This window comes from Cnephaeus nilssonii, assembly GCF_951640355.1.
Source record: "Cnephaeus nilssonii genome assembly, chromosome: 8".
In the NCBI taxonomy this organism is placed as follows: domain Eukaryota; kingdom Metazoa; phylum Chordata; class Mammalia; order Chiroptera; family Vespertilionidae; genus Cnephaeus; species Cnephaeus nilssonii.
This window is the reverse complement of record NC_137079.1, coordinates 90,410,853-90,424,282: the sequence shown is the minus strand read 5'-3', so window position 1 is coordinate 90,424,282 and position 13,430 is coordinate 90,410,853. Positions and strand designations below refer to the sequence as shown.

Sequence of the window (13,430 nt, the reverse complement as noted above, 5' to 3'; positions counted from 1 at the left end):
CAAAGATGACTGCCCCCATGTGGACACAAGATTGCCACCAAAAGATGGCCAGCAGGGGAGGGCAGTTGGGAGGGACCAGGTCTGCAAGGGAGGGCAGTTGTGGGCGATCAGGCCAGCAGGGGAGGGCAGTTGGGGGGGGACCCAGGCCTGCAGGGGAGGGCAGTTAGGGGTGACCAGGCCTTCAGGGGATGGCAGTTAGGGGTGACCAGGCCTGCAGGGGAGGGCAGTTAGGGGTGACCAGGCCTGCAGGGGAGGGCAGTTAGGGGCAATCAGGCTGGCAGGGGAGTGGTTAGGGGGTGATCAGGCTGGTAGGCAGAAGTGGTCAGGGGCAATCAGGAAGGCAGACAGGCGAGCAGTTGGGAGCCAGCAGTCCTGGATTGTGAGAGGGATGTCCAACTGCCTGTTTAGGCCCGATCCTACATGGATCGGGCCTAAACGGGCAGTCAGCCATCCCTCGAGGGGTCCCAGATTGGAGAGGGTGCAGGCTGGGCTGAGGGACACAACCCCCCCGTGCACAAATTTTGTGCACCGGGCCTCTAGTAAGAATATAATAGCCAAAAGAACTATCAAAACAACAAGAAATCCATACAAGTTAAGTATCATTTATTTTTTTAATTCATTTTTATTGTTTAGACTAGTATTACAGATGTCCCCCATCCCCCTGCCACCTTTACCTGACTCCCGCCCCTGCTCCCCCTTCCCCCCCCCCCCCCCACACACACACACAGGCCTTCACTGCATTATTGTCTGTATCCATGGGCTACTCTTTCTGCCTCCTAACCCTTCCTTTTGAGATTTGTCAGTCTTTTCCATGTTTCATGTCTCTGGACCTATTTTTCTTGTCAGTTTATTTTATTAATTAGATTCCACATATAAGGGAGTTCATGTGATATTTGTTTCTCTCTGACTGGCTTATTTTGCTTCAAGTAATACTCTCCAGGTCCTTCCATGCTGTCTCAAAGGGTAAGAGATCCTTTCTTTTTACAGCTACATAGTATTCCATTGTGTAAAGGAACCACTTTTTTTTATGAGACAGTCTTTCTCCCCCCCTACCCCTCGCTAAATTTATTGGTGTGATATTGGTTAATATGATCATACAGGTTTCAGGTGTGGGTTTCCATGTTACAAGGCCTGTATGTGACACTGTGTGCCCACCTCTCAAAGTCAAATCTCCCGTTACCATATATAAGGACCCCTTCATCCCCACCCCCCTCTTTCCTCTGCCAACCACCACACTGCTATTTGTATTGTGTCCAAGAGTTTCAGTTTTATATCTCACATATGGGTGAAATCATATGGTTATTAGCTTTTTCTGTCTGACTTATTTCACTTAGTATAATATTCTCAAGGTCCATCCACATTGTTACAAATGGCACTATTTCATATTTTCTTATGCCTGAGTGGTATTCCATTGTGGATATACACTGAGTGGCCAGATTATTATGGCCACCCCATCAGTACTTCGTTGGGACACCTTTTGCCTTCAATACTGCGTCAATTTTTCTTGGCATTGACTCCACGAGATGTTGAAAGGTGATGCAAGGAATCTGACACCATGCCTGATGAATGGCACTGTCCAGTTCTGTGAGATTTGATGGTTGTGGAACCAGCTGCCCGGTGGCTCTTTTAACTTCATCCCACAAATGCTCAATTGGATTGAGATCTGGTGATTGTGGGGGCCACCTAAGCAAGGTAAAGTCTCCCTCATGTTCTTGAAACCACTCTTGCACAATACGAGCACCGTGGCATGGCGCATTGTCTTGTTGGAAGAAGTCATCTCCATTGGGATACGCCATCAACATGATAGGATGAACTTGATCAGCAACGATACTTAGGTATGTTGTGCTATTCAGACGTTGTTCCACACAAATTAAAGGGCCCAAATCATGCCAGAAAAACATGCCCCAAACCACAACACTGCCCCTACCAGCTTGAAGGGTTGTACTCATGCATGTGGGGTGCATGCTTTCATGCTGTTTTTGCCAAATTCTCACTCTGCCATCTGCATGATGCAACTGGAAACATGATTCATCGGATCACATGACTTTTTTCCAATGCTCAGCTGTCCAATCCTTGTGTTCTTGTGCAAATTGGAGACATTTTATCTTGGTAACTTCAGACAGCAAAGGTGTTTGAACAGGCCTTTGGCTTCCATATCCCATACGATGCAGTGTACGGTACGGCTAATTTGCCTACAAACATCAGGTGGTCATGATAATCTGGCCACTCAGTGTATACCACAGCTTCTTTATCCAGTCCTCTATTATGAGACACTTTGGTTGTTTCCAGGTCTTGGCCACCGTGAATATTGCTGCAATGAATATAGGGGTGCCTATAGCTTTGCAAATACATGCTTTCCAGTTTTTCAGGTATAGACCCAGGAGAGGGATTGCTGGGTTGTATGGTAGCTCTATTCTTAACTTTTTGAGGAATCACCAGACTGTTTTCCACAGTGGTTGTATCAGTCTACATCCCGACCAGCAGTGAAAGAGGGTTCCCTTTTCTCCACAACCTCTCTAACACTTGTTATTGCTTGTCTTGTTGATAAAAGCCACTCTAACAGGTGTGAGGTGGTATCTCATTGTAGTTTTGATTTGCATTTTCCTAATTGCTAGTGAGGTTGAACATCTTTTCATGTATCTATTGGCTGTTTGTATGTCTTCTTGGGAGAAGTGTCTGTTCACGTCCGCTGCCCATTTTTTTTTATTGGGTTGCTTGTTTGTTTGGTGTTGACTTTTATAAGTTCTTTATATATTTTGGAAATTAAATCTTTGTCAGAGTTACTGTTTGCAAATACCAGCTCCTAACTGCTTGGCTGCCTCTTTGTATTGTTGTCAGTTTCTTTTGCTGTGCAGAAACACTTTTTTATCCACTCATTTACTGATGGGCACTTGGGCTGTTTCCAGATCTTAGTATTGTAAATAACGCTGCCATGAATATAAGGGTGCATATATTCTTTCTGGTTGGTATTTCGGGATTCTTAGGATATATTCCCAGAAGTGGAATTGCTGGACCAAATGGCAGTTCCATTTTTAATTTTTTGAGGAATCTCCATACTGTTTTCCACAGTGGCTACACCAGTCTACATTCCCACCAGCAGTGCACTAGGGTTCCCTTTTCTCTACATTCTCGCCAGCACTTGTTGTTGATTTATTGATGGTAGCCATTCTGGCAGATTTGAGGTGATACCTCATTGTAGTTTAAATTTTCATTTCTCTCATATGTCTCTTGGCCATCTGTATGTCCTCTTTGGAGAAGAGTCTATTTAGATCCTTTACCCAATTTTTAATTGAATTGTTTGTCCTCCTTTTTATGATAAAAATTCTTAGCAAAGTGGGAATAGAGGGATCATACCTCAACATAATAAAGGCTATATATGACAAACCTATAGCCAACATCATACTCAATGGGCAAAAACTAAATGTGTTTCCCTTAAAAACAGGAACAAGACAGGGTTCTTAGCTTTCACCACTCTTATTCAACATAGTACTGGAAGTTTTAGCCACAGTGTTCACACAAGAAGAAAAAATAAAAGGCGTCCAAATTGGAAAGGAGGAAGTAAAATCATCATTATTTGCAGATGACATGATATTTATATAGAAAACCCTAAAGACTCCAAAAACAAAAAAACTACTAGATTTAATAAATGAATTTGGCAAAGTAGCAGGATACAAAATTAACATCCAGAATTGATGGCCTTTTTATACACCAATAATAAACTCTCAGAAAGAGAAACTAAAAAAAGATAAAATAATAATCCCATTAACCACTGCAACAACAACAACAAAATAAGATACCTAGGAATAAGCCTAACCAAGGAGGTAAAAGACTTATGCTCAGAAAATCATATGACATTAAAAAAAGCATAGAGGAAGATACAAACAAATGGAAATGTATACCATTGAAAGGATTAACATCATTAAAATATCCATAATACAGAAAGCAATCTATAGATTCAATTGCAATCCCAATTAAAATACCATCAACACATTTAACAGATCTAGGACACATATTCCAAAAATGTATATGGAACCCAAAAAAGACCTCAAATAGCCACAGCAATCTTGAGAAAGAAGAACAAAGTTGGAGGGATCACTATACTGGATATCAAACTATACTGTAAAGTCACTGTAATCACAACAGTCTGGTATTGGCACAAGACAGACATATAGAGTAATGGGACAAAACAGATATCCCAGAAATCGACCCATGCCATATGGTCAATTAATATTTGACAAAGGCCTGGCCAGTGTGGCTCAGTGGTTGAGCACTGACCTATGAACCAGGTGGTCACAGTTTGATTCCCAGTCAGGCTGGGTTTGGATCTTGATCCCCAGTGTGGGGCGTGTAGGAGGCAGCCGATCAATGATTCTCTTTCATCACTGATGTTTCTATCTCTCTCTCCCTCTCCCTTCCCCTCTGAAATCAATAAAAATATATATTAAAATATATTTGACAAAATGTCACTTATTGTTATACAATCATCACTGTTCTGAATGTTAACCTTTATATAGATCAACCTTTTCCTCTTGTCCCAATCAAACTTCCCATAACACATTCATGAAATTAATCTTCGGAGAGCAGAGATGTTATCATTTTGGGGCCTTTTCAAAAAATTTTCAATGAGTATGCATTTATCTTGGCAAAATTTTAATAAAAATTTTGGTTCACTAATAGTTTTGATGAAGAAAAATATATTTATAAAGATGATTGATATATATATACACATACTAGAGGCCCGATGCACGAAATTCGTGCAAGGGGCTCAGCTCTCGCAGCCATGGTAGCTGCCCTCGGCCCGCAGCCCCGGCTTCGTCCAGAAGGTCATTCGGCTGTCCAGTCTAATTAGCATAGTATGCTTTTATTATTATAGATATATATATATTCCTCTATAGCTATTATTTAGTAAGGTTGGTGAAAATTAGTTTAATGGAAATTCTTTAATTTCTGTGTTTTGACATTTCTTCACTAGTCTATTTTCCCCTCTGAATACCTTAGAGAGTCTTGCCATGTAGTGATGTCCCTTTTAGGGATTCAGTTCCTTTACACAATGCTAACTATTCATCCTGTGTTTAGCTTTTTATAATCAACCCCCAATTATCTTTTATTTTGTATACTCCCATTAGTCCTCTCCTCAAACTGATTTCGTGCCAATTTCCTCCAAACATGTCTTGCCCTTTCTTACCTCCATGTTTTTTTTTCCCCAATGCCATTCATTTTGCCTAAAATACCTCCTATTTTTAGCTAACTAAATCCCAGGTCATCTTCTAAATTCAGCTCACATGGAGTTGATCCAGACCAGACCACTCTCCCACTCTCTTCTGATCTCAGCTTTGCCTACATCACACATTGATGTATTGCTACTTTTGCTGTTATTTTTATTTTGTGTTACTTATTTCTTAACTTCATTTCCCCCCAACTGAAAGATAAGTTCTTTGAAACCAGGAGTCACATGTTGGAATTAGCATAATCTTTTACACACAGTTGATATTAAATAATTGTTAGTTGGCTAGAATACATGAGATGTTATGACAGAAATTTTAAAGTCCTACATCAGTATAAATAGCAATTAACACAATTGGACTGACTTCTTTTAACATTAAAATAGAAGGCATTTCTACCCTAGCCAGTGTGGCTCAGTGATAGAGCATTGGCCCTCGGACTGAAGGGTCGTGGGTTTGATTCCGGTCAAGGGCACGTACCTGGGTTGCAGAGGCAACCAATCAATGTTTCTCTCTCTCTGTCTCTCCCCACTTCCTTCCACTTTCTCTAAAAATCAATGGAAAAATGTCCTTAGGTGAGGGTTAACCAAAAAACAAAAACAAACAGAAAGCATTTCTGAAATCTCAAGATGAATTAAACTATTGGCATAACTTCTTCTCCTATAGAGAATAATTTCATTGTGAAAAATATTTTGAACAATAGAATTATACAAATAAACTATCTCAGAATTTAAGCAAGCACTCGTTACAACCAGCTATATTAAACTAGATGCCTGGTGCACGGATTCGTGCACCGGTGGGGTCCCTCAGCGTGACCTGCAGTGACAGTGCTGAAACCAGCATCCAACATCTCCCGAGGAATGTAGTAGTGTGTGCGAAGTGGCAGGCAGCCGAGGAGAAGCCGCTCCCACTCATCCCACCCCATTCATTCCAGTCAGCTGAGCGTCTGCCCCCATCTTCCACCGCCGCCCCTCGTATCTCCTGGTCTGTCGCACCCAGCTATGGAGAAGTGGGTCACTAGGGTAGAGCTTCCGCAGCCTTGCTAGGAGTGCAGACTGAGGTTCGAAGAAGTGGGTTGCCCGGGGCAGACCGGGGAGTCACAGTAGCTGCGTGTTGAGGCTGCCCACTTCACATGCTGTCCTGCAAGTCCTGGGGTGGCTCTGGTCTGATAAGAGGAGGCAGGCGCTAGAGATGGAGTTGGTGGTCTCTTTTTCCCCTACCTCCATCCCTTGGTCCCGGCTTCCAGGGGAGGACGCGGCCAGAGGGGTTGACGAGGGTCGGAGCGGTACCTGGGAGCAGCAGAATTTGGGCCGGTGGCCCGGCCTCCCAATGCGAACTGCAGCTCAGCCCCACCTGCTTGCGATCTTTGATAGACTCAATCGCCTGTTTCTATTTTCCTCTGTCCAAGTTGACTGCCCCCTGGTGGTCAGTGCACATCATAGCAACCAGTCCACTGGTCGCTTAAGCTTTTATATATAGAGACTAGAGGGCTGGTGCATGAAATTTGTGCATGGGTGGAGTCCCTAGGGGCGACTGGCAGGGCAATCAGGGGGCCCCTGCTGGCACCTGCCTTGGCTGGCCTGGTGCCACCCGCTCACCGACCCCACCCCCTGCCACCACCGCCGCTGCCGGTCAGAGCCTGCAGACTGGGGACAGCTCCTGCATTGAGCGCCTGCCCCCTGGTGGTCAGTGAATGTCATAGCAACCGGTCATTCCACCTGTCATTCTGCTGTTTGGTTGATTTGCATATTAAGCTTTTATTATATACTAGAAGCCCGTTGCACCAAGTTTCGTGCAATAGACTTTTCCTTCACCTGGCTGCCGGCACCAGTTTTCCACCAGCAGCAGTTTTCCTCTGGCCACCCGCCGATCAGAGCGCCTCCAGCCAGCACGATCGGCCACCCCGAGAGGAACTCCCATCGGGAGGCGCTCTGATCGGCGGGTGGCTAGAGGAAAACTGCTGCTGGCGGAAAACTGGTGCCGGCAGCCACGCAATCGGCCACCCGAGTTCCGCCACCAGCGTCTTCTGCCGGCCCCATGGGTCCTTCTGCAGCGCCGGCCGTTTAGGCCGGCGGGAGGAGCGGGGGGCGGGGACTCGTGAGTCCCCGCCCCCCGCTCCTACCGCCAGCCAATCGGCCACACTGAGTCCCGCCCCCCCCCCCCCCCCCGCGCCTCCAGCCGGCCCAATCGTGGGCGTAGCAGAGTGATGCAATTTGCATATTACCTTTTTATTATGTAGGATTATATAGCTTTTATTAGATATAATAATAGTGTTTGTACTTTAGCTAACAACTTGAATAAATTATTCATTGTATCCCTATCTTGTACAAGGAGCCACACTAATATCTGCTGGGAGAGGAGATGAATAAAAGATTGACCAAGTCCTCAACATTCAATACTGTATTTAATGGAAGAGACAGACTTCAGAACTTTTTACAGCCCAGCCAGCATGACTTAGTGATTGAGCATCAACCTATGAACCAGGAGGACACTGTTCTATTCCCGGTCAGGGCACATGCCCAGGTTGCAGGTTTGATACCCAGTGGGGGATGTGCAGGAGGCAGCCAATCAATGATTCTCTCTCATCATTGATGTTTCTCTCTCTCTCTCTCTCTCTCTCTCTCTCTCTCTCTCTCTCTCTCTCTCTCTCCCTCTCCCTCCTCTCTGAAATCAATAAAAAATACTTTTTAAAAACTTTTTACAAAACAAGTTAAATAAGTAATAAAATATAGCTAACCTACTGAGTACTGTGTGTATAATTTCAGTTGGTACGGCTCAGAAACCTCCTGTCCAAAAAAGAAAAAGGAAAAAGAAAGAACAGAAAGTAATAGCATTTGAACAATGCCTTAAGAAATAATTGAGACTTTGTACACCAAGATGGCAGAAGGGGTTTTGGGCTATAAGAACAGAAAAAGCAAGTAATAGACATGAAAATATGCCCTCACCCCACTTTAGCTTCTGTTAGTCAGTGATCTAACTTGTTAATTCATGGGGAAAATGAAAGGGCATTCCTCTCCTACATCTCAAAACTGTCTCTATCTTTCCCTCCTATCTCAAAAGTCTCCCCACCCTTTACCAAGGCTAAATTCTCCAAATTGTTCCTGACCCTTTTGCTGCTTGTCTACTACCATATCGTGTTCCAGTGCTCACCATAACTCTTCTTCCTTCTGTGGCCAAATTTTTGAAAGAATGGTCTATATTTATCTCTACTTCCTAATTCACTACTCAGTTACATAAGGTTAAATCTTTTTTCTTCAGTAAAATAAATGAAATAAGGATATACTTTCTAATTTCCCACTTTCTTTTTTTTTTTTTAAGTTAACCAGTATTTCTTTTTAAAATTTATTTGCTATATTCAGGGAACAGAGAATGTACAGTCTCTAAATAGATTTATCATGCCCAGAGTTAACTATTAAACAGTTGAAAGTCTGTGTAAGTATTTTCAGTAAATAAATTGCTATTGTAGTTATCAGTGAGAATTCTGAACCTTAAACATGCTGTCTCTCAATGTATCTTTCCAAAACTCAGAGCTCCTTTACAATTCTTCAGATGAGAATAGGTAGGTATACAATTCATCTTCTTCAGCAACATAAAAGAGGTATTTTTAAGGAAATTAATTCATGCTGGGCCCTTAATCTTTTTTAGAAGACCCAGGATAAGGTAAGGTTTGATATCTCGACACTGTACTGACACAGCGAGAGAAGTGTCTCAGTCCAATCTTTGATTCATGTTTGGTTCTCCAGCTATTTCATTTACTAAAGAAATAACGCCTAATGCCCTGGCCAGTACTGGTCAGTGGTTAGAGTGCCGGCCTGTGCACCAACGAGTCATGGTTCAATAACTGGTCAAGGGCATGTACCTGGGGTGCAGGTTCAATCCCTAGTCCGCTGGGATTAGGGATTGAACCTGCACCCCAGGTACATGCCCTTGACCAGGACATGTGCGGGAGGCAACTGATAATTGTGTCTGTCTCTCTGTCTCCCTCACACCTCCATTCTCTCTCTAAAGCAGTGGTTCTCAACCTTTCTAATGCCGCGACCCTTTAATACAGTTCCTCATGTTGTGGTGACCCCCAACCATAAAATTATTTTTGTTGCTACTTCATAACTAATTTTGCTACTGTTAATGAATCGTAATGTAAATATCTGTGTTTTCCGATGGTCTTAGGCTCTATAGCAGCAGTTCTCAACCTGTGGGTCGCGACCTACAGGTTGAGAACCGCTAGCAGGGTCGCGACCCACAGGTTGAGAACCGCTGCTGTAGAGCCTAAGATCATCGGAAAACACAGATATTTACATTACGATTCATTAACAGTAGCAAAATTAGAGTTATGAAGTAGCAACAAAAATAATTTTATGGTTGGGGGTCACCACAACATGAGGAACTGTATTAAAGGGTCGTGGCATTAGAAAGGTTGAGAACCACTGCTCTAAAGAGAAGGAAAAAAAATCTATGGAAAAAAATATTCTCAGCTGAGGATTAACAAAACAAAAACAAAAGAATGGCTAAGATGGTCTCTCCTCTTATAATAGAATACATAGCCGGAACTCTCCATAACTTATGTTGTTTACCTTTCTTGACTCCAAAGCCAAATTTATCAGCACCTGTTAACCACTTACATTGATTTCAAAAATGCCAACAACCACCCATATGTTATGTACACATAAGTCTTTCATAAACAGTGAGTGTTACACATACTATTCCGTGAATTATTGAGCAATATGTGGGTCTTTGCTCACCTTTTCAGATTTCCTTTGTAATAAACACTTTATTTCATTAAGCAATCCAACTATCTTGCTTTATATCTTTTAAAAATAGATTTATTCCAACTATATCCCACTTTTTTTTTAAATAGCTCTTCTTAATGTAGACAAGATCTTTACCATGAATTTCTCTTCTGTTCTTCTAAGGAATAGAGTTTACAGAGCTACCAAATGCATTGAATATTACAGAAATTCCATAAATATTTGTCAATAGGCTAATTTATACTTAACAATATTAAGGTCACCAAACAAATGTTTTGATTAAGGAACAAATTGAAAATTTCAGGTCCACCTCTTCAGACTCCTTGTAGGGGTCAAGTCAAGACTACACATGGAGACCTACATTGCATACATCTAAATATTCAAGTTATAAATCAAGTTAAACTATTAAATAAAATATGGTCTCTTCCTCCAGCCTTGATAAATATACTTTCAACCACGTGAGGTACTGATACTAAGTTAGAAATTTTAGACTCCTTGAAGTTCCACACTGTGGTGCAGTGACATGGGAGTGCCAGCCCACACCCTTCTCTTCACATCCCCCAGTTCAATCAACAACCTGAGGGGGCTTGTTCACACGTGTGGACATCCTACCCACTTTAAGGCTAAGGCTACTAATTTTATACAGTACCCAGAGCATGGAGATGGACAGAGTGAGGGCTTAAGGTGGGCACACCTCCTTGGCTCTTCAGATCCTTCATCCTATGGCAAAGTGTGGCCAGAATAGAGTCCTCTAATTCACGGTCCCAAAGCAAGGCCTCTCTTGCCCAGAACGAAAGGTAAAACCTACTGGGTAATTTACCAAATTGGAGAATTTATCAGATCAGTTTGTTACTAGTTAATATACAAGTTGGAAAATAAACACAGTGGAACCTCAATTCTTGAACTTAATTCGTTCTAGGCGGCTATTCGAGAAGTGATTTGTTTGAAAACCGAGTCATTTTTTCCCATTAGAAATAATATAAATTAATTCATTCCAGACCCCCAAATGATTCCCTGTTTTAATCTTTCTTATATACAGTACATGTCTAATGTACTGTTTAACCTATAAATAAACACTTCTTTTCTTTAATCTTTCGGTCCAACCAATACTAGCCTTAAGTGAATCACTTTTAGCATTTGGTCCAGGGAAGTCTTTCAGGTCAGTACGTAGCATCTTTGCTTGGTCATATATCACACTGCCTCTGAAATGGCTGGCACTGGCTGCTTTTCATTTATCCAAATCAACAACAGTTTTCCTACCTCTTCAATTGTGATCACTGTTTCTTTCATACCCTTAGCATCATCAGCACTCTTGATGGCCTCTTTATGTTTTAAAATTCTGCTAATCTTTGATTTCAGTTTTGCCAGCAACAAAAGCATTCTCTCTTTTATTGCCTGAGAGACACTTTTTGTCATGATGAGGTATCATCTTGAAAGGGTTGCCAGTTCGAACACTGAAGTTTGGTTTGACACGGAGACATTTTTTTCTATGAACAACTTGGTCAAGAGCCAAATTGTTCTAGATGGGAGATGTTTGAGAAATGAGGTTTGACTGTATGTAAAAAGAAGATTACAGTAAGTAGTAAAATCTGAGATCCCAATCTTTAATAACTTCAGTTCCCTCAAGATCTACAATTGAAGGGTCTAATATTTACCTGGATCTACTATTCAGACTAAATGTAGATTCTGTGTTTTCTTTAAAAATTCATACAAATTTATCAAATTCAACTCACATGCTACAGGGAGTTAAGAGAACAACGAGGAACAAAAGAAAGAGGGGAAGGAGAAAACATAGAATATCAAAGACAAGATCAGATGTGTGGTCTAAAAATGTCATTTCCCTTGTGTTCTGTCACTTGCATGGGGAAGCATAGGACATCATTATTAACAATCTGGTCAAAGCCACTAGTATCACAGCTTGTTCCCACTAACACACAGATTCATGTAGTTCACTTGTTGGCCTCATAATGCCCCTATTCTAGGCACTGTGTACACTGTAAATCAAGCTGAATGTTATCAGCATTAAGTTGAGTCTAATGATAGCTCTCCCTATACCTCAACGTAAATTGCTGCACTGCAATTTTTACTTTACTTAGCAAGAAAATTCACGTTAATTTGAAAAAAAACAAACTAATAAATAATTCTCATCACAGTACATACATACATATTCCACAGGAAGGGAATTATTTTAACTGGAAATCTTATTTATGTGTACTTACTGAGATTGTACCATTGTCTAGACCTATGGACAGTCTTCTTGTTTCCGGGTTAAAAGACATGCATGAACATGGAGCTGAAAGAAATGAACATGTTGATGAAGTTAACAAAACAATGATTCTCATCGATGCAGGAGTGACTAGCTAAAAGTGTATGGCTATTTTTATTTTTTTTGCCACTATTTCCTGAATAACAGTTCATTTAACTCCCACTCACCAAAAATGAAAACAGTAAATTTACAGCCAACCCTAGTTTTTCAGTTACCCTTTTAATCAATATAACAAATAAGATATTCTCAACTATACAAGTTCTAAGGGGCTTGGTCTCAGCTATTCTGTCCAAATCAAGTCTAAGTTTGCTTGACTAGATTAATAATATTTTGTGCTGTGTAATCCTTCTGTCACCAGCCTATCTGTCTCTTCCACTCAAACCCCAACTTTAATAGAAAAATAACCTATCTTTTCTGAAGTAGTTAAACAAAAGAAAGATCTCATTATCCCCCCACTAGTATAAAAATCTATTTTCAATCACAATTGATTTGGGGTATGAAGACTAGCAGAAATCTTTTATCCTCAGCGTTCAAGGGATATGCTGGAAGCTACTAATTGAAAAAGACTGAGGATTTGTCTCAATCTAAACAAAAACCAACTTGACACAGGGCCAGGCTCTCCAAGAGAGAAATCAGGTGAGCCAGTTCACCCTGTCCTGGACAGGGCTATCTGGTTCTGCAAGAATGTCCTCAGCTTAAGTAAATTAAGCATGTCTGGAAGCCACGTGTGGCCATGAAGTGCTTGCTAAACAGTCAGCTTCCAGGTGCCTGCCTTATCGACCTATGCTTGCTTGTAAGAATGGAGGCCTTTTGACAATTTGTCCTACACTGAAATAGTTGTTCTAAAGAGTCCTACACAATTTTTAAAAATCCCCCCTATCTTCACAGTAGCGCTGTAGATCATGAGCTATTCATCATCATAATCATAACTGGCATCAGATATTTTTATTACTATTTTATACAGTTATGATTAAATGTCTTACCCAAGGTCACACAGGAAGAAAAGCTGGAAAAGGTTCAAAGACATAACTCAAACACAGTCCTACTTTCTAACATCTAACTTAGATACTTTAAACTATAAAAGAACTTCAAGTTCTACTAACAGAGCCATTTCATAAACACATCAATTAGTAATATTTTTTTCACTCTCTATAAAAGGGCCCTGAACCACAATAAAAAGATCTTCTAAACTACATA

At 41.3% G+C, this 13,430-nt stretch overlaps 1 protein-coding gene across 1 annotated transcript in view; it reads right to left on the bottom strand.

Moving 5' to 3' along the window:
• Positions 1 to 13,430, bottom strand: part of WDFY2 (WD repeat and FYVE domain containing 2) — a 224,106-nt gene that overhangs the window by 102,190 nt on the left and 108,486 nt on the right. The window contains exon 3 of the mRNA XM_079778649.1: positions 12,187 to 12,260. Coding sequence (XP_079634775.1) covers positions 12,187 to 12,260 — 74 coding nt within the window. The remainder of the gene's footprint in view (positions 1 to 12,186; positions 12,261 to 13,430) is intronic.